The sequence below is a fragment of the Cottoperca gobio genome, chromosome 9 (genome assembly GCF_900634415.1).
Source record: "Cottoperca gobio chromosome 9, fCotGob3.1, whole genome shotgun sequence".
Lineage (NCBI taxonomy): Eukaryota > Metazoa > Chordata > Actinopteri > Perciformes > Bovichtidae > Cottoperca > Cottoperca gobio.
In genome coordinates this window covers 13124214-13145154 of record NC_041363.1, presented here as the reverse complement: position 1 = coordinate 13145154, position 20941 = coordinate 13124214, and the positions used below count along the sequence as shown (strand labels likewise).

The 20941-nt window shown below is 39.6% G+C and overlaps 1 protein-coding gene across 2 annotated transcripts in view; it reads left to right on the top strand.

Moving 5' to 3' along the window:
• ntrk2a (neurotrophic tyrosine kinase, receptor, type 2a) overlaps positions 1 to 20941 on the top strand; it is a 72852-nt gene that overhangs the window by 39570 nt on the left and 12341 nt on the right. For both annotated transcript variants that reach the window (XM_029439318.1, XM_029439319.1), the window contains exons 14-17: positions 10574 to 10762; positions 15915 to 16045; positions 19668 to 19840; positions 20608 to 20763. In XM_029439318.1, the coding sequence (XP_029295178.1) occupies positions 10574 to 10762; positions 15915 to 16045; positions 19668 to 19840; positions 20608 to 20763 (649 nt within the window). The remainder of the gene's footprint in view (positions 1 to 10573; positions 10763 to 15914; positions 16046 to 19667; positions 19841 to 20607; positions 20764 to 20941) is intronic.

Here is a 20941-nt window from a genome sequence, read left to right as displayed (position 1 = left end):
GATTTTTTTGCACATAATTGTACATATTTTATGTTTGACCATTGTAAATTGCATATTTTAGATTTTCTTGGGATTGTTAAAGATGTTGAGCTAAACAATTTACAAAATGCTAACACTGGGAAATATAACAGTACAGTATAATAGGTTTTGAAATGGAAGTGAATGTTATTTTATGATTTATCTTTATTGTATGTGTCATTTTTTTATTTCCTTTGTACATTCTGATACACAATACTATTGTTTTGTGCCTGTTTTACCTTCATGTGTTAGTGGCACACATTATCATTCCTAATGTTTCATGTGTCTCCATCAACAATGGTATGTCACCTATCTGCAGCACAGTTCCTAAAGCAACATTATTATTTTATACAATAAATCTAAGTAATTGCACAATGGTGAATGTTATACCTCTCTATGGTCAGGATGCAAAAAACATGTAAAATCATGATATTCAGCATAAAGGCAAAGCTGAACAGAAAAAACAGCTCGAGTGACAAGGACTTTTTGGCTTTGATCCTCTTCAATAAACTGTTGTTGTGGCATTAAAGCTGCGTTCAAAAGTCCGTTCTGTATAATTACTTAAAAGGCTAATTTGAAAACGATATTTTCTTCTTCAGAAGAAAGAAAGGTGTGTTTTCTTTTCAATAAAAGAAATCATTTATTGGTGTCCCTCGTGTGTAAATGTGTCTTTTTCATCTGAAAGTTCAAGAGCTTTTAGATGTGCGTCAGTGTGTCGGTGCATATTTTGTACTGAGTGTTTCTCTATGTATCAGAACAAAAGGCTCAGTCAAACATAATACATGAAACCGGATACATCTTTTACCATTCTGGCTTTGAAATCAATGCCACATCCAAATCCTCTTTTATTGTACTTCCTCTTTTCTGTAAATCGTCTTTTCCTTTCCCGTCTCTTTGACTCTGTCTGTAAACTGTAGGCAGCAACAATGTTTCAAGTCATCAAGGCTTTTCCTTTTTTACTGACTGGGACAGTGGGACTGTCCTTACAATTAAGGACAGTCCCACTGTCCCAGTCTAATTACAGGAGAAACCTTTTTTTTTTTTTTACTTATGGAGTTTATGAGTTTTAATATATATGGATGGGTAAAGCTTGAACAATAAGTACTAATGGGTTCAGAGCAGTGGTGGAGAAAGTACCAGATCCTTCACTGACTTAAAATAAACAATATTCACCTGCATGAATGTCAATGTCCTGCACAAAATTTGCTACTTAGAAGTATTAAAGTATATTATCAAAATGTGTTTTAGGTATCAATAGTATGCAGAAAGAGTAGTAAGGTTGGGTCGTGCGTGAAAGGAACAACTTTGTACAATTTGTATTCTGATCACATTGGAAGGAAACAGTGTTCATAGTTAATCCTGGTGGTCGCACTCAAAGGTGACAGGGGTAAAGTGCGATAATCGTTTGAATATGGGGATATCTGTGCACAGTTTGTTCACATAAAAAGGGACAGAAATAGTTGTGCAAAGAAGGAAAAGAGAAACCTACAGAGAGAAGTTTAAATCCTGATTGCTTTCTCATCTCTGCACACCTGGCCAAGTGCTGTGTGATGTGGGAATACGTGTCAGATTATACTGTAGATTACAGACAGTTGTGGAATCTAACAAAGCTTGTTTACTAAAGCACTGTACTGAAGCACACATTTGAGATACAGTATGTGTACTTAACTTATTTCCCTTTGATGCTACAGTACTATATAGCACTCCACTACATTTCAGAGGGAAATATTTCTCTTTTTAATCCTCAACTTTATTTGACAGCTATTAGTTACTATTAATAGCCTATTTCATATTAGGTATAATAACAACATTTCCCTAGTAAACGTCTTATATTAATAACCAAAAAATATTTTATTTCACAAAAAAGCATTATTTTACTACCATAGCGGAGCAGGTTTTAACTGTTGGGTAGTTTAATCTGTAACAACGTGTCACATTGTATAATATCATCTTGTAAAATTTGAATCGGCAAAGAAACTGTAGCGATCAAATAAATGCAGTAGAGTCAGAAGTAAAGTAAAATATAATGGAAATATTTAACTGAAGTACATTAAATGTATACTGAGGTACTTTGTGACTGAACCCATCACAGTGGGTTGAATAGATTAAGAATATTGACATCTAAGATTTCTAAGAATTTATTTATTATTTATCATTAATTTAGAAGTTTTTAACAGGTTAAAGACGAGTTTGGTCATTTCAGTTGAAAAACAAAGGTTGAGATGTGATTCTGTTATAATGTGGGTACTTAATAATTATTTGAGGCAATTTCCTCCATATTGAACATATGCCCGATATTACAGAACCGGAAACACAACACACTTTTTCTCACTTTAACTCCTTTCACCTCCCTCCCTGCATCTTCATTTTCACATCTCTGACCACCTCCGAGTCTATTCAGTAGGAGGAATTGGTCTTCCAGTGTGTCATATGAGAAGGTGAATGTGGGTTGAATATTAAAAATTGAAAAGATCAGACTGAGGGGGCTACAAGGAAGAAAGAGAGAGAGGAAGAGAGGAGGATGTGGGGGGAAAAACAAGCTGACGAAAGCAAGCGAGGTGGTAGACACATGCATGGAGATGAGGAAAGAGATACGTGACGCAGGGAGACAGAGAGAGGAGAGGAAATGTCTATTTTTACCAGTGGTTGGTACAGAGAAAAGGGGAAAGTGATAGGCCTCTGTTTTAAGCCAGAGAGGAGGAGGATTTTTGGCTTGTACAGGGACATTCATACGGACATTTACCAAACTGCAGCGTAGAGGAAATTCGACCCGTCTACTGTATCAATCCCACTATTTCTCTGCCCTTTTTCGTCTTTGTTAAGCCTTCTCCCTCTATTCACGCCTCATAATATATCCTTTTTGTAGTTCCATTGTTCCTCTTAAATAGTTTGCTGTATATATAACTTTTACGCAACACCTTATGACTTTCTCTGAAAACATTTAGACATTTATTTCAAAGCTATTTACTATCAAAACCTGCCATTTGTCAGTACATACATGCAATTTACAGTGGTAGGTAAATCACACTGCTCAACTATTGTATAATAAAATATAGCTGTTCATAGTTGTAAATGCAATTAATAGAAACAAATGCCAAATATGCTTTGCTTCTCGCTTCTCAGATGTGAGGATTTGCTGCATTTCTTGGTTTTATACTATTGAAAACTGAATATTTGTTTGTTTTTTTGGACTGTTGGCTAAACAAAACAAAGACATCACCTTGGGATCATGAGAAGTCATGATTGGCATTTTGTCACTATTTTTTTAAGTTTCATAGACTAAAGAAATAATTGCACCTCTAACAAATGTGAAGAATGCTCTTGGATAAGTCCTTTCCATTTGTCATTATTTTATCATGTTTTAATCCCATGAAAATGTTTCCAAAAGCTCTGGGGAAACCTGTAAGGCCCCTGACTGAAAACATTAAATATTCTCGGAGATGCACAATACAGAATTTTAAGGCCGATAACAGTAACCAATTATTATCTGCCAACACAAATATGATAACGGATCACATTAATCTTAATGCAAAAATATGAAGTGGACAATAAAGCCCAGAGCAATATGTTGTAAATTAATAAATATATCAGCAGTAAGCGATACATAGTGTGCAGTTTTCTCAATTGTATTCAAGTTGTTCTTTCCTCCGACACATATTCAGGTGTGCAGAGACTTTTTTTTTTTACTTTCTGATGACTAAATAGGCAATGATCAAAGCTAAAGTTTGGTAAAAACATGCTTTATTATTTGTCATCAACACTACTAATCTGAGTTATCAGGGCTGTGTGGGTGTGGTTTGATTGACAGTGGCCTGGAAACATAAACAAACAACCCCCCAACTGTCATCACATTTTAGATTAAACTAAATCCTGATTGGTGCATGGACATGTGACATCACCCTTTTCCAGCTGACCTCTGCCTCACTTCAAACCAGTGAGAGTAACAAAACACAGAAATCTCTCATGCGATACAACCCAAACTGTTGTAGCTTCAGCAGAAAACTGTGTGTTCATGTAGAACCTTATTGCTCTGAGAGAGAAGCTGATTAGCGTAAAAAGAAATCAGGCTTTAAAAATCCAAAATCTCATTTGCATTTTTCTTCTTCCACTGCGTCTTTTTAAAACTCTATTTATCCCCCCCATCTGTCAGCCAGCCACTCAGTGAATCTGCAGCTCTTTACGCTTTTCTCTTCTCTCCTTTCTGCTGTCTCTCCTCCTCTGCATCGCTCCATCCCCCTCCCTCCTGAATCGATAGATTACTTCCTGTGTTCGGCTGGGTGACAGCACAGTTTAGAGACCACGGAGTTCAGGTTACCAGTCATCTCTGAGTGTGTGTTTGTACGTATTGTGATGGGCTTAAGGGGTCACCAAGACCTTTGGGGTCAACAGTGGCAGCAGTCCTGTGTTTGCCCTGAAGCCTGAGTGACTGCTCCATTGACAGCTTGTGTAAAACGTCCATCAGAGACATAATTAGAGGGTTTACATGAAGGAATGTCTTGCCGTTCTTGATCAAGAGGCAAATTATTACATGACAGTCAAAGTTTCTTGATTTGCGTCTGTGAAATTGTCAGTCAGCAGCTAGAGCCAAAATGGTTGTGGTAAATGTACCAAATGGCCACAACTACAGACCTGAACGCTTGCCTGTTCAATTTCTTGTTTTTGTCAGCTTGTACCTGATATCTAGGCTGTCCATCACCACCTCTGAAGTGTATCCGAACCCCATATTTCAAACAATCTTTCACTCTGACATGACTGACTACCACCAATACAGTAATCTCAAGTCATGAAATCCACTGTTATCTGCTAACAACTGCTCCCGCTGTTCCTTTCTGGGCACAAGACAACCAAGCTGTTTTAACAGACTGACTGACAGGCCCTGATGTCCTTAAATCCCATAATAGCCTCTCTACATCCATCGCCCTGGGCAACATGCAGCAGTAAATGGCTTCAGTTTGTCTGAGGTGTACCCAGAGAGCCTTAGAGCGATCAATATAGTCACTCACAGTCATCGTTTTAACTCAGCTCCAGTGTAGGCTCCTGCCATAAAACTCCTGCTCCAATCCAGATCCCCAAACCCTCGGGCTCCCACAGCAACACCGGTGTCACAACAGCAACTTAAAGAGCTAAAGAAATTGCCTGTACACGTGGACGTAGCCGTGTAACACTGTGTGTGACTCACAATCATTGTTGTTGTATCTGTAGTTCTCGTTAAGCGCTACCATCCTATCATTTTCCTGTAATGTCTCTGGATTTCTATAAACAGCTGATTTTATTCCCAGCACCCATTTCTCTTCTATGAGTCAGAAACACAGTAACAACAACTGTCCAAACATTTGAACACCTGTGTTTTCACACTCAAGTTTCTATTATCCCCATGGCAATCAAAGTGGAGGGACCTTGACAAGGTTGTATAACTACTGTATGTTGACGAAACACATCTGCTTACTTTTCAGCACTCAACATAAACCTCTAATGAAGCAGGCCGTGTGGTCTTGAGGTCGTTCATTTAACAATGTCGCTGTACTCTGATTAGACGACAGTATTGTCCATCCTCCTCTGACAGAAACAGCTGTTCAACCAGACACAGGGCCATTTGTTTTTTCAGGTCGCAAACGTGTTCAAGAATTGCACCAACAGGGCGAGACGATAGCCGGGTGGTTATGGTGCATACCACATGAGCACAAATGGCCTGAGCAGCGAGTCCCTGGCTCCATTCCTGGCTGGCTGCATGCCATTACCCTCCTCTCTTTCACCACATTTCCTATCTCTCTCCACTTGACAATCAATAAAAGGAATAAAATGCCCGAAAAAGAATCTTACAATATATAAATTATCGCAACCACAGTAGTGACAGTCCTTGAAAGGCTCGTTTCAATGGTGCCACGTGATGAGTAATTCCATGCTTTCATGATACGTAAATGGGAAATTGCAGTTTCATGCAGCTTCGATGTTATTTTCATAGTTTTGGACATCATTCTTATTGGTAATAGTAAAATTGTAGTATTATCATTAAAAGTTGTTAGATGGTGCGATTCAATTAAAGGCCAATGCAAAGTAGAAAAGATGCATGTGGTTGCAAATTAGTCCTGGGCGGGTGCAAAATAAGCTAAAGAAGCAGCTGAAGGTTTTGAAATGATTCATCTTTCCCACAAAATCCATAATTTATAGAAACCCTCTTAATCTTCACCACATTCAGTCCACTGAATGTCCTTAACATTTAACGTCACAACACATCTAACGCCTTAACCTATTATTTAAAAGACAAATAGACTTCAAAACAACAACAACATGATTGCCGTTTTTAGTGCTCATCCTCCTGCCACCCACCTCTCAGTCATGACTTGAACGTTGTAAGCAAAGGCAATGTATTTTATTGACTGTTAACCCGCGTCTCTCCCCATCAGACTGCGAGGAGCTCCAGTCTCCACCAGTTTAAACATCGGTTCCATGTCTATTAACAGTGTTGGGTCGTGACCTGACCCCACTTATACCTTCACCTCTCCTGTCTGTCTCTCTCTCTCCCTCATACATCTTTTCATCCCCCTTTTACCAAGTCACTCCCTATGGACCCTTTGCCACCTCTCTTTCTCATACACACACACACACACACACACACACGCGCACACACACACACACACACACACACACACACACACACACACACACACACAGATATGCACGTAGGCTCTTGTTGCCCCTCGGCTTAACGATATTTATAACGATCTGACCCTGGGACCTCTCTGCGTTAATGATCTTCAGCCCCTTCCAACACAAGCACACACACAAACTGACAGACAATAGCCTGCGCTCTCTTGTGCGGCATGTTGTTGTTGTTCCCTTACGTTACGTTGAGTGATTTCAGTAACTCGGTAAACATTGCCAGTCATAAGACGACTCAAACAGCCCAAAACTAACAGCTTTATTTCTTGAATGCAGAATGTATCCAGTGAGGGAATTTAAGAAACCATCTCTTCTTCTTCTTCTTCTGTTTAGGAATGTCAGCTGTGACAAGGCAAAATCACTGCATCAATTTAGTAATGCTGATACAGTCTCAATTGGAAGGGAAACAAAAAACATCTATCATTTAAGAACATTTTATAAAATGTTCAAGTCTAAAAATATTGCGATTAGTATCAGCTGTCAGTTAGTACATTATTGTACAATAATTAAACTTTCTGCTGCGTCCTTGGAGTTTTGAATGAAACCGATCAAACAATAACATCTTTATATCTGGTGTGTAGTATGTTTTTAGAGAAACTGAAGGATTTAATTGATTAAAAAATAATTAAAACATCTACAAAATCAAGGTTAAAACAAGGCATTTCTTTTTAGCAATGTTTTCCCCTTTTTACCTCTTCATGAATAAAGAGGGTAATACAATACATTACAAAATCATGATACATTTACATTTTGGAGAGGAGATTTTGGAGGAGATTTGCATAAAACAATCATTTGTAATATGTAAAACAAAATGAGACACAGTTGTGAGTTAAATCAGAAAATTGCAAAGAGCATTTGGTTGAAAGCAAAGAGTTCAAGAGTATTTTTTAATTCACCCCACCACTTGTTTGGTATTCATCTTTGGCTCCCCTTTCATCACTCTATAGGGTCCATTCATTCAAAGTGAGACATTAGCATACTAGTCTGATCCTGGACACAGAAAGTTGCTGCTGGAAAACATAACCGCTCGACACACAAACACAGAGCACCTAAAAGTGTGTACATCCCCACTCACAAGAAACAAATGATTGTGCGATTGCTCTCATTCCTTTTCTCTCTCAAGGCCTTTTCAATCCTCACATGAGTTACCAAAAAAGCGCACACAATCGCACACAATCGCACACACACACACACAGACACACACACACACACACACACACACACACACACACACACACACACGCACACACACACACACACACACACACACACAAACACAAACAAACAAACTCTCTCAGTTTCTCCCTCTCAATCAAGCTCTGTCAGCAGCACTAGAGCCTGATATGAGGCCAGGGACAGAGGAAATGAATGATGTCAACCAGTGTTATAATTCAGCTGAACCGACCACATTAGAGGGAATACATCTACTGTATTTTGTGCTCATGGGAAATCAATCTCAACTCACAATGCAATGTTTGCAGTCTTCTGCTGGTGTCTTGAAGAGGTCTGGGAAAGGACTTTGCATCACTCCCTCTGTGTGTGTGGTGGTGTAATTCTGAATAATGTTTCTTTCTCTGAAGAGACCCATGCTCTAACTTGTCTCTAGTGTTATTGTTCTGCAACTGACGAGCTGATGAAAAACTAAGACTTGATGGAAGCACCCAATTACGCTCTTTAAGAGATCCTTATACTGCACACACACACACACACACACACACACACACACACACACACACACACACACACACACACACACACACACACACACACACACACACACATTAATTTTCTCTCTTTCACGCCCCTAAATCAGTGAAGAATGCATAAATCAGTTAGAAGCATGAACTAGAGAATCACTCACAAGCTTTTATTACAGTACTTGTAGGACAATGCACTGAAAAGCAGTAATTTTCTAACCCCTCCATGTACCTAAGTGATTAAGATAATTTAGAAGCATTGGCAGTTATCATTAAGTTATTTTATGTGTTATCATTGGAAGCTTTTCCTCCAGTGATTTTATCATCTTCAATACAAAGTACATTGTGATGAGTGAACGACAAAAATACAGACCTGGTGATAATTCGTAAAGAAAAACAAACTAGAAATAAAAGGGAGTGAGTGTGTGTGTGCGTGTGTGTGTGTGTGCGTGTGCGTGTGTCTGTGTGTTTCTCACATAAGTATAGAGAGTGAGCCAGTATGCACTTGCACATTTTGCTGCTATTTAGAGCTGATAATGTTTGCTTTGGCACTCCACCCAAAGACACAGACAATTAGCTACAATGCCGTGAAGGTGTACTGTGACTTGTGAAGATGGAGTCTGCTTTATGGACTGTTTTCACTGTCTTAATTATAATCTAATAACACCTCCGTTCTGTTGCTAAAACAAACATGTTTCTGTTAAAAGGGTTTGGCTCAGTGTCTGACTCATGCCATGTTGTCACTGTATTATTGCTTTAAAAAATGTCTGTTGTATGAAACAATTTTAATATCCAGTGTGCACTGAAAACATGACAGGAATCTCAGTTTTGATATAGAAAATCAAATTCTCCAGAGATCTTTCAACATAAAATGACAGTTTAGCATCTAAGAAAACTGAATATGGATTCTTCTTTGGTTTTTACTCCACCAGGTTCCTAGATTACAGGCATTCGTCTTTTTGAGGGCATCCATTAATTCTCTCGGTTACCCTCCAGCTTTGTAGAAATACTCTATTATCGCTTTCTTTCCTTGACTTCATCATTAAATGCTGCAGAGCCTGACCTAAAAAAGAACCCAGCAGTCAAACATGAAAACAATCACTGTTGACAAAGTACCTTGTGCTTTTCTACAGGCCTGAGCCTCTAATGGGACTTTTACAGGCTTAGTCACTCGTTTTCCCACACACTTGCAAATTTGCTCTCAAGTCAGCACTATTGGAGCTGCTGCCTCCTCATCTATACATCCTACAAACAGTAACAGTCTAACTTTGAAGCCTCAAGTTTGGCATTTTAGTCATCGCTATCTTGGTTTTTTGGAGCAGGAAGTGACCATATTTAAACAAGAGGTGGGAGCTAGAGAGGAGCGAGGCCTGGCGGGGCAAGCATAGCAAGCATCAAGTGACCAGCTAGTGCTAGCTAGTTTGACAAGGTGCATCTGTAATTCACGTTAACTGTGATATTAATTGGTGGCTATGCTTCTCCCTGCACTGCACTGCCGAGTCTGAATTTCGTCATGATAGTAGAATATAATAGAATAAAAATAAAAATCTTGTCGAATCACATTTCAAAGCAGAGCCAATGTTCAGGTTTTTGCTGGATAACCCTACATTGTTTGGCACTCTCCATTAGCACTCGTCGGCTTTGTAAAGGAAAAGAAATTCACCTCAATTCCGACACTGGAAAGTACTCCTTCTTGGGTGTCTCAGACACTGCTCAACTATTACACAAGTACAACTAAGACACACAACTAAGCATGCTCTAAGCATACAGATCCCTTAACCCTTTACAGCCCTATTTGAGGGTGAGGCATGTGTCAAATACAATGATCGTAACAAACTGTAAACTGTCTTCTCTGACCACAATTGGAGCGTCTTAAGTCTCTTTGCCTTTTCACAAGTCACTGAAAACTTAGGGGGTGATTCATTTAGCTAAAAAACACATGAATACTGTCCGTTTTGTATCTTACATGTTCAAACTAATGTTATAAAATACAACCCTCCTTCTCTTAGATGTCTATTATGATCAATAATAACAGCTTATTCTCCTCACTTTAAGATCTCATCTCCTCAGCCTCTGCTAATAACTTCTTAACAACTTAATTTGGTTTCTTGTACTATTAACATGACTGCCATGTGTACTGAAATGTTTTGTCTCTCACGGTAAAGATTAAAAAACTCTCTCGCTCTCTGATCTCTCAGGACCATCTTCTGTGATCAGTAACGATGATGACTCGGCCTCTCCTCTTCACCATGTCTCAAACGGCAGCAACACTCCCTCATCCTCAGAGATGGGCCCCGACGCGGTAATCATCGGCATGACCAAGATCCCGGTGATAGAAAACCCTCAGTACTTCAGGAGCACAAACAGCCTGCTCAAAACCGACACATGTGAGTAAAAAAAACATTTATCTTTAATTTGTACCCAAATGAACTATGTTGAAAAACGTTTATCAATCCATCATGAGCTTTATATTACAAAGTATTCAAGCCAACTGTCCTTTTGTGATACACGGAGGTTACCATGGCAACAGCTTTCCTGCCGTCATGGCAATGACCTTGGAGCTGCCGACGATAAGCCGTCAATTTTGAGGGGAAAAAGCGAGAAAAGTCTATTTATCTGTAAGTGTGTGTGTCTGTACGCCCCAGCATACGTTGAGCACAAATCCATTCATAAATACGAGACGTTCATGTGTGACTCATTCGTACACATCACCAGAGCCGAAGGCAGCAAAACATACATGCAAGAGTTCATCTAGCAGAAATGAGAAACATGAGTAGAACAGAAAGAGACAACAGTCAAACAGACAGACGGAGAGCACACAAGGATATTGACCTGGTCCATCAACATGGCAAGTGATAAAGGCATCTCCAGGCTTTGGCCTTGCGTTGCAATAAATTATGAAACCGCATGTGTGTGTGTGTGTGTGTGTGTGTGTGTGTGTGTGTGTGTGTGTGTGTGTGTGTGTGTGTGTGTGTGTGTGTGTGTGTGTGTGTGTGTATGTGCTCTTTTTCATTAGAGCAAGGTTGAAGGAGATATAATAATGGGGGTGACTAGAGGTTGACCTCTTCAGTGGAGCAGGATTTACTTAAAGATAACGCTTTTATTCCTGTCTTTAGGCTGTAAATCCCAGTCTGAGGATCAATGAAAGTCAATAATGTACTGCTGCGTGTGTGTTTTTAATATATTACAGCTATTACAACTATTACTCTGTATGTTTCTTTGACTCACAGACAGGCAGCATAAATACTGAATGTGTCTGACCGATTATTTGGCACTCTGCCTTTTCTGACCCAGGCAGCTTTTGATGGACACAGTTTGGCTAAGTGGCACTACGTTGCATGCCAGGAACCAAACTCCAGCCTTAACCAGCTTGTGGCCTGTACTATTGAATATACATTTCTACTAGGCCCTCTTCCTGGCAGGAATAAAGTAACAATTACTCTGCAGAGATGATGGATCCGTGTGTAATTACGGAAACTGTTAGCTGTGCTGCAAAGCTTCAGTTGTACAGCTTACCTCTGAAGTGAACACCTCATTAACAATAATAACATCGGAGGAGCTAGAGTGTTTTGAGAGTGTGTCACATGTCTTTTCAAAGACTTATAATAAAGCACTCTTGGACTTGCATAGGTTGTAACCGCGGTAGTGTATGGTTTCTTTATCCCCACATGTACAGTACATGCACGCAGGATGTTAGTGTGCATGTCAAACAACTAAAGGAGGGCTGTAGTGAGGATTTCCTGCTGAAAGTTAGATGAGAAGATTGACACCACTCTTATGACTTCATGGTAAATATTAACCTGACCGAGAGCCGGTCGTAGCAAAGCGGCGTGAAGGAGATGCGCCCGACAACGGCAAGCCATTGCCAGGGAGCGATCCTCCCACACAGTGCACAGGGGGCCGTCCCTGTCCCGCCGAGTAAAAAAAGAAAAGAAGCAACAAATACTTGAATGTTTGTATTAAAAACAGCCAAATCCCATATGAGTTTAAAAAATGTGGGTTTTCGTGTACAGTTGCTACCCTATCTAAAACTGGATTAATGTGTTAAATGTAAAACCAAAGGATAAAAAGACCTTTCCCTTTCTTCATCACATCTTTGTTGTGTTACACCTTCCTCTTGGCTTTGTCTACAGTATCTCTCAATGTTTCCATTGTTTCCATCACAGCAAATCTTACGGGGTTTGTATTTTGTTGTATCTAGGGAATGAGGATTAACTTTGTTCTGGAAAATGTTATTCACAAGACGACACGTGCCTACAGTACTTGAATACACCCATTTACACACACGCACACACACACAAAGATTATGAAAATGTAGGTCACAATTAAACTACAACTACACCTCCTGATAGGAGGGCGCATAGTTGGGAGCGGTTAATGAATAGAGGGAGGTGTAGTGAAAAGGAAAAGTAAAAATTAGAGTCATGACATTAACTGCATGAGGAATATAATGGAGAGAAAGTATCATATTGCTTTGTTCAATCTGCCAAACACACCATTTCCAAACAGTTTTATGTCAGCCTCCAGGTTCATGGAAAGATATTGGGCAGACGAGGGAAGGAGGGAGAGAAGAAGAGGCAGATGGGAAAAGCGGGTATAATTATGTCCCGAGACATTAATTTCTTTGGTTGTTTATAAAGATGCTGATGGAGGAGGATAGGTGTGAGTGGTGGCTCTATCGGGAGGTGTGGAGAGATCAAATGACTGAGGAAAAAGGACAGACGGAAAAATATGGGAGACAAGGTGGTTGATGGGAAATGATATTCCTCGTGATGTTAATGTTGTCAGCACCGTCATAAACAAGTGATGGGAAAAAAGAGTGATGGAGCAACAGAATGGGGGAAGAACACATGCCTGGATGGTAATGTTTTGAGGATGTTGATTAAAAAGTGATAGGTTTAGCAGAGGAGGGGAACAGCAACAGGGAGAAATAAATGATGGAGCTGCGGGGTGCTAAATAAGGAAAGTGAGAGTAAGATAATGAGACTTGATGGAGGGATGCTAAATGAGGGAAAATTAGTGAATATGATAAGCATGGAAAATGGGTACTAATTAGGAAAAACATCAGAGAGTGTAGAGTTTGGTAAATGGGGAATAATATTTCTGTAGATCTTAATTAAGGATAGGCATACTGTTTGAAGAGAAGAGGGGTGATGTGTAGCATTGCACAAAGAGATACAGTTTAATAATGAAAGCAGGGTAGAAGAAGTGTAAAATTGGCAAAGGCAGACAGCTGGAAAGCAGAATTTGAACGATATGAGGCCATACAAAATAAAATAACTTAATTTTAAAAGTTCTTGATTGCTATGCGCAGCAATTACGGAATATTCTTGAATATATGAATGCAAAAGGAGTTGCAATGACACATTCTGAATCTAACAATAAAGACACATTTTAACAAACACCAAATCTTCCTGCCAAAGAAAGAAAGGCAACAGGGGAAGTATTGGTCTGCACACATCAATTTATTTGCTATTTTAGGGTGTTAATTAAGGAGAAGTGGTGCGAGGCATTTTCAAGGATGAACGTTTATTACACCACTGCAGGAGGAAATGCTGTGAGGTAATTATCTGGTTAAATAGTGGGTAGCTTGTGGGGATATGGGCTTATTGTGTGTTGCTGTTGCATAGGGAATTGCAGGTGTTTTTAAACTGAAAACAATTATGTCATGAGGAAGAGAGAATATATACATATTATTAAACATATATTCACATAGCATCCATGATGTTTAGCACAGTGATACCACACTCAACCTTTTCTCATGGAAACATTATGTTTTTATAGTTTGCACATATATGCTAATGGTTTAATCTTTAATGACAAGGTATTTCATTTGTTTTCTATACATTATATGCTCTCGGGCTGGATTGGAAACTAAGATGTTCAAGTACAAGTAAAAATGAGTTGTGTAACAATGTACTTATATATAAAAAAAACAACACACAATATTTAACTACATAAATTACATAACATGACACCATCCAATAAAATAACAGACAACACAGAGATCATGTATCAGCACTAAAACCGCCACAGCGGCTGCAGCCACAAACACACATGTTAAAGCAAACAAACACAGTACACAACGTGTCCAGCGGCTTTGTGCGAGCATTGTGTGAGACTTGTGCACCGCGACGACCTCCACAATCTGGTCCATGTTCACCTTCTCTGCTTGTTCTTTGCCTCTCTGGCCCACTGCCTCACTGGGCATGAAATAACCACTTCAATGTCACATGTAAATATATTAATAAATAAAAGGTTACAGTGCTATAATGGATTCATTATTGTATCTAATGATAAAACTTCATTTTGCAAGGCCAAAATAAGAGCTGTATAGATATATAGGTAAGATTAAAAAATACCAGTACACAAAAACCGACTTTGTTACAGTAACGAGACACGACTTCTGCTCTGGGACACAATATCTGCTTGTTGAAACTAAAGCTTGATGTTTAAGCACTCAAGCACTTAGGGGCAAATTGTCATCTGGCTTGAACGTTAAACAACTCAACTGTGTGTGTTGAATCACAGAATCACGAGACACAACTTGTTGTTTTTTAACATTTAACCAAGAACTGACACTAACCTTGACCAACGTGCTTTGGTTGCCTAAACCTGAAGTAACCACAACACACATCTCCCGTAACGAAGCTCTGCTCTTGCACGCTCATCATCCACCATGACCAACTGGCAAACCAAATTAGTCTAGTAGACAATGATTTGCAGGAGACAGGCTGTCATACTGTCATACTGTCATACTGTAAACTGAACGTGTTCAAAGCCTTACAGAGAGCCCACATGCAGACACACACACACATATTGCATAGTGGGTGTATTCTCCTCCATCACAATCGTACACCTAGAATTAGACACTGTGTGTGTGTGTGCGTGTGCGTGTGTGTGTGTGTGTGTGTGTGTGTGTGTGTGCGTGTGCATGTGCGTGTGTGTGTGTGTGTGTGTGTGTGTGTGTATGTGTGTTCAAGAAGTTATAGGTGCATGTATTATAGGATAATTAGGTGTTTCATTGCAGGCAGACAGTTGCACATCTGGCCAGCAGTCAAAAAGACAGGGCTTAGCCAGGTGATAGTCAGGGCATCACGCTGTTATGTGGAACAAAGTCTTGTATCATCATCATGATAAGTTGCCAACATTTTTACAAAACAAATCCGCTGGCATGGAGTCAAAAGTTACTTAGCAACAGAGAGCTGGTTTGTCGACTCTGATCCAACTGTGGGTGAGCAGAGGGCAGAGAGAGATTACACACATGAAGCAGAGAGAGAGAAGGGCATGTTTTTTAAATTTACATGACGAAGCAGAGAAACATTAAAAAAATATATAAAGCCCCCATACATTTTACATCTTTTCCACTTCAGAAGTTATGTTAAAGACCTGACGTGTATTAGACATACAGTACAGTGTCACTGCATCAGACATCTCGTTTTTGTGACCTTATGTAACTTACATAGTGTTTGTAAACCAAGATGGCAACATTTTAATGGGAGTTATTCTCTTTCTCTTTGTCTTTGCTCTTTTCAACAGTCGTCCAGCATATTAAGAGACACAACATTGTGCTGAAGAGAGAGCTGGGAGAAGGAGCATTTGGAAAAGTCTTCCTGGCCGAGTGTTACAACCTCTCACCTGACCTGGAGAAGATACTGGTGGCCGTCAAGGTAATCTGAGGGCCTGCTGGTCGTATTACTTTTTATTACGTTCAAAAGTAGAGTAAACAAATCTTTCTACTGTTCAAATGTTATAATCCCGGGCGCCCTGGTAAGTAGCTCACCTGGTAGAGCACTGAGGTTGTGTCGTGGACCAGGTTTAAAACCGACCCAGGACCTTTGCTACATGTCATCGCCTCTCTCTCCCCCTTTCCTGTCAATCTTGAGCTAAGTATATAATGTACATGAAAGACACAAGTTTATTAATTTCATGGAACAGCAACGATTTGAATCAAGCATGACAGAGACATTGTCTAGCTGGAAGACTTTATACTGTAGAATTGTGTGAATATATTTGATGTTTTCTAACAGTCCTGTATCTTAACATTTGTTGTAATAGACTATTTTCTCTTGCTCTGTTGTTCTGAAAATGTGACAGCCTATCAAACAGTACAGTGTAAGTGACGAATCACTCATATCAATCACTTAGTTGAACAAAACACACATTTCATAGACATCAAAGGACATATTGAAATGAAACACCATCCTGTCTGCATTACAAACAAGGTATTTTATGAGTTTCAATGTGAGCTTCTTTGAAAAACCCAGCTCCTACAGAATGATTGATGGGACCAAAATAAAGCCCATAATGTTTATTATTATAGCTGAAGTTATTCCTTTCTCTACCATATTTTGCAATGGGGTCTGATATACATTTGAAAAAACTGAACAGTGTACAGCATGAAATGCATTCTTAAGACTCCTCCATTTCCTCTGCTATTGTTGGAAAGTTGTTCCTTTCAATGGTTTTTCTTGAAGCAAAAGGTGGAATTATACACAAACCGCTGACTTCCAGGGTCAAATTGAATGCTTTCCCAAAGAGCATCCTTGCATCACATCTATCCGCCCATGCATCTCTCCATCAAGGATGCTCTGTGGTGAAACAGGATCTGATTGGTGGAGATCTTCTCATTAACAATACATGACCTGTGAGAGACCCCCCCCCCTCCCTCTCCTTCTGTCCCCACTTCCTCTGTCTTCCATTCCTCACCTCTAACTCTCACCTGCAGTGCTTTTTCGCTCTCCTCTGCAGTCCTTCATCCTCTCCTCAAATCCTCCACCTTCTTTTCCCTAAACCGCTTGCTGGCCCGCTGATGTTTGCTGCCAGCTTAGTTTTAGCTCAGTCTGAGCGCTCTGTAAAATATGCACCTGAAAATCCCAGGAAGCACAGCTCTTGGTTGTAAAACAAGATGCTGTGCGTTCCTGTACTGCTTCTAGAATCTGGTAAAACATTACATAATAAGTATTCAACTTACACTAAAAATAAAGTGTATTTTTCAAACTGCCATAGGTGTGGTTGCATGCAGATGAATCATTTAGTCATTAGAGTCACTTCATTGATTTGACTCTCTCAATTCATCGGATTTTGTTTATCAATTAGCTAATGTACCACCTGCTTATAGCACACTCTCGATGCTCTTTTCGTCCTCGTCTTTTTGTCAACTGGTATGACTCACCGTTTCTCTCCGGTTGTCTTTTCCTCGTCCTCCTTGTTGCTGCATCAACAAAGAGGAGACGTGATGAAAGCTGGTGGAAACCTCCTTGTTTAACTTAGTTCATGCAAATTACAAAACAAACTAAAAGGGAATATTTCTTTGGTAGAAAGTACAGTAATTAAATTGAGGTTAGTTTTAGATGCTGGAAGCAACACAAACAAAACACATTCATCTCCTCTCGGGACGCAAGCAGAACTCTCTGAATTACATTATTGGCAACATGGTCTTTGCTGATGCACATTGTTATAGTGAATGAAGGACACACATTCATTAAATAATATAAATGTCAAATATTAAATAGTAAATAATGAAATAATTATATATTAAATATATTAATAATGTACATAAAGGTTTTTCAGTGAATGTAATCCTCATTATAGTTTCTCCACGGTTCAGCATAATGAGAGAAAGAAAAAACAGCGATTCGTATTTTGATGTGTATTTTCCATTTTAAATTTCTCCCCTCCCATCATAAGTACTCATGTACATACGGTACTTATGATGCACTCTGTCATGCATGCTACATAACAGAAACATGTACAATACATCACATAACCTACACTCACTAATAGACCTTAATGGTCCTGGTTTTACTGTTGTTGTATATCATACACCGAGGTGCCATCGATCATAGGCACACTTTAACACGTGCAGAGGAAATATGCACGCGCCTATACACGTTTGCATGCCATCAATCATGAGCACCTAGCGCTTTCAATAATGTTGCCTTCACATGTAAATGTGAGTCACTACATTCCCTGGCTCGAGGTTGTTGATTGCGTCTTATTTGTCTGGGGACCTGAATGTGCGCACACTGGATGACTAACAGCGCAATGTTATGTATTTTAGCCTGGGAATTAACGCTGCATTGATATGAAGAGACTCAGAGCGTGATAGTTCAAATGTAGATGTTTCTGGCTCACAGGAAAGTCTCTGAATTCAACAATAATATGGTTTGTTAATGACTTATCAATAATTATTTTTGCTGGCTTCTTATACAGTGAGAAATCCACAAATATTACCAAGCTTTATGATTGTTTTGTTACAAAATACAAGGTATAACCGGTAATCAATTGGTATCAATGTTTTTTATAATCAAGGGGGCTCTCCAACCAAGATTTGCAATATATATCTGAAATCAATTTCAGACTGAGATTGGAGCATATGCTTTCATTTAGTATGCATACTGTAAACCACCATATAATCATCATGTAGTCTCACATTACAGCCTGTCATGTACATGACCACGCATTCGTTTGATTATGATACGTTATCAGTTGAATATGAGTGGGTACTACTCTCATTGTTCATCTCATTTTCTGGTATCTCAGCGTTCCAGCTGAAAGGTTGAGGATCGTTTCCTTCATCCTGAGCTTTCTTAGTGACTTCTCCTTGTCCTTTAAACATATATGTGTAATAGGAGCTTCTCTCTGCGATGTTAGTACACAGACAAACACACACATGCACACACACACACACACACACACACACACAAGGTGGAAGTCAAATGTATATTCATGTCATATACTGTAAGAAGAGAATCAATTATTCATGCAGGAGAAGAAAAATTATCTACATTTTTCTTCTTTTGATGTGAAATGAATACAGACCCCGTATCACTTTCGTTTCCTGCAACTCTTTCTCTTCCACACACACTCTTGTATACCGTCTCTCTCACAGATGCTTGCGTGAGACGACTTCCCTGACATATTTCCTGATTCATGGGAGAATGGGATTCATTTCAAGGGGAACTAGGGAATTAAATTGAATGTAAACAGTGTTGTACTTTGTAATGGCTTGCATTAATATAAATGTGTTTCTGCTCTGCCATTGTATCGGTCCATGCTTGGTGCCAGTAATTTCACAGTGTGTGCCGAGTTGCTGTATATCACTTTTACAAGGCAAGACACTCACTTTTTTTATTTTCTTGTCGACATCAGCCACATAAATTGCAGAAGACTGGGTGTGCTGTGAAAATGACTAATTGGCAATAGTGTACGTGGCATAATGTGTGAGGTTTACATTCGTCAGTGTATTAAATGTCACTTCTGTGTGTGTGTGTTTCTGTGTGTGTGCAGACACTTAAAGAGGCCAGTGAAAATGCCAGGAAAGATTTCCACCGTGAAGCTGAGCTGCTGACGAACCTTCAACATGAACACATTGTGACTTTCTATGGAGTCTGCGTGGAGACCGACCCTCTCATCATGGTGTTTGAGTACATGAAACATGGAGACCTCAACAAGTTCCTCAGGCACGGCTCTTTTCTTCATTACATTCAAATGTGATCAAGATAGCAGCATATTGAAGAATTTAAATGTTTTTTAAAAAACGAAGCATCGTGTTAGTTCATGCAAGACATGGAAGTCATACACCTCAACTATGATCAAAGCTGATTGAATCATTGTTTCTTATCAGTCACACACCAATCGCAGCCCATTCTTTCAACAAGGTGGTGCATTTAAACATGGCTCCCTCCTCACTGGGAGCTGCTACACCGATTTTGCCTCACACCGCTGCTGCTGGCAAAGCTTTGCCTCCACCACATTTCTAGTTTAGAGTCCCGTCATGGCACAAAGGTTAAAATGGTATTCAATGTATTGGTTTGCCCCCCCTTATATTCTCATCGGGGGTTTTCAATGCTCTCCCTGTCTTGGTTTAGCATACTGCTGGCTAATCCGAGGAGCATGTTAAGAGTGGAGCCATCAGCGCTAAGCTTAACTGTATTTGTATTTGTTTCAATACGTGGTTAAATCTATGATGAGCGTTTTCCTGACTGAAATGTCGCCATGAAAACAGAGGCATCAATAGACAAAGACTGTACAGGAGAAGTTTCTACTGATATTTTAAAGAAATCCAGCTTCATCTTCTGAACCCTCTCATAGAGGGGCAGACTTTATATTTGACATGGTTGATACGAGGCTGATATCTAGTAACACTGCACAGGAAACACAGACGACACATGACTCCAACAAACAGGAACCGGGCTCACGTAACAGTTTTCCACATGTTCCCTTGCAGGGCTCACGGTCCAGATGCGGTTCTGATGGCAGAGGGCCAGACCACAAGACCTGTGGAGCTGACCCAGTCTCAGATGCTGCACATCGCCCAGCAGATAGCATCTGGCATGGTCTACCTGGCATCTCAGCACTTTGTGCACCGCGACCTGGCCACCAGGTTTATCACTTACTCTGTTTCTACACTCTGTGCTTATTTAAATGGCCTTATTGAAGACTATTAATGAATCCTATTTCCTCATGTTGTCCTTGAGATGTATGTATGTGGTTAGACTACACTTGACATCATTTGGAAGTATTTAATATTATATCAATGCACAAACTAATCCAGACAAAAA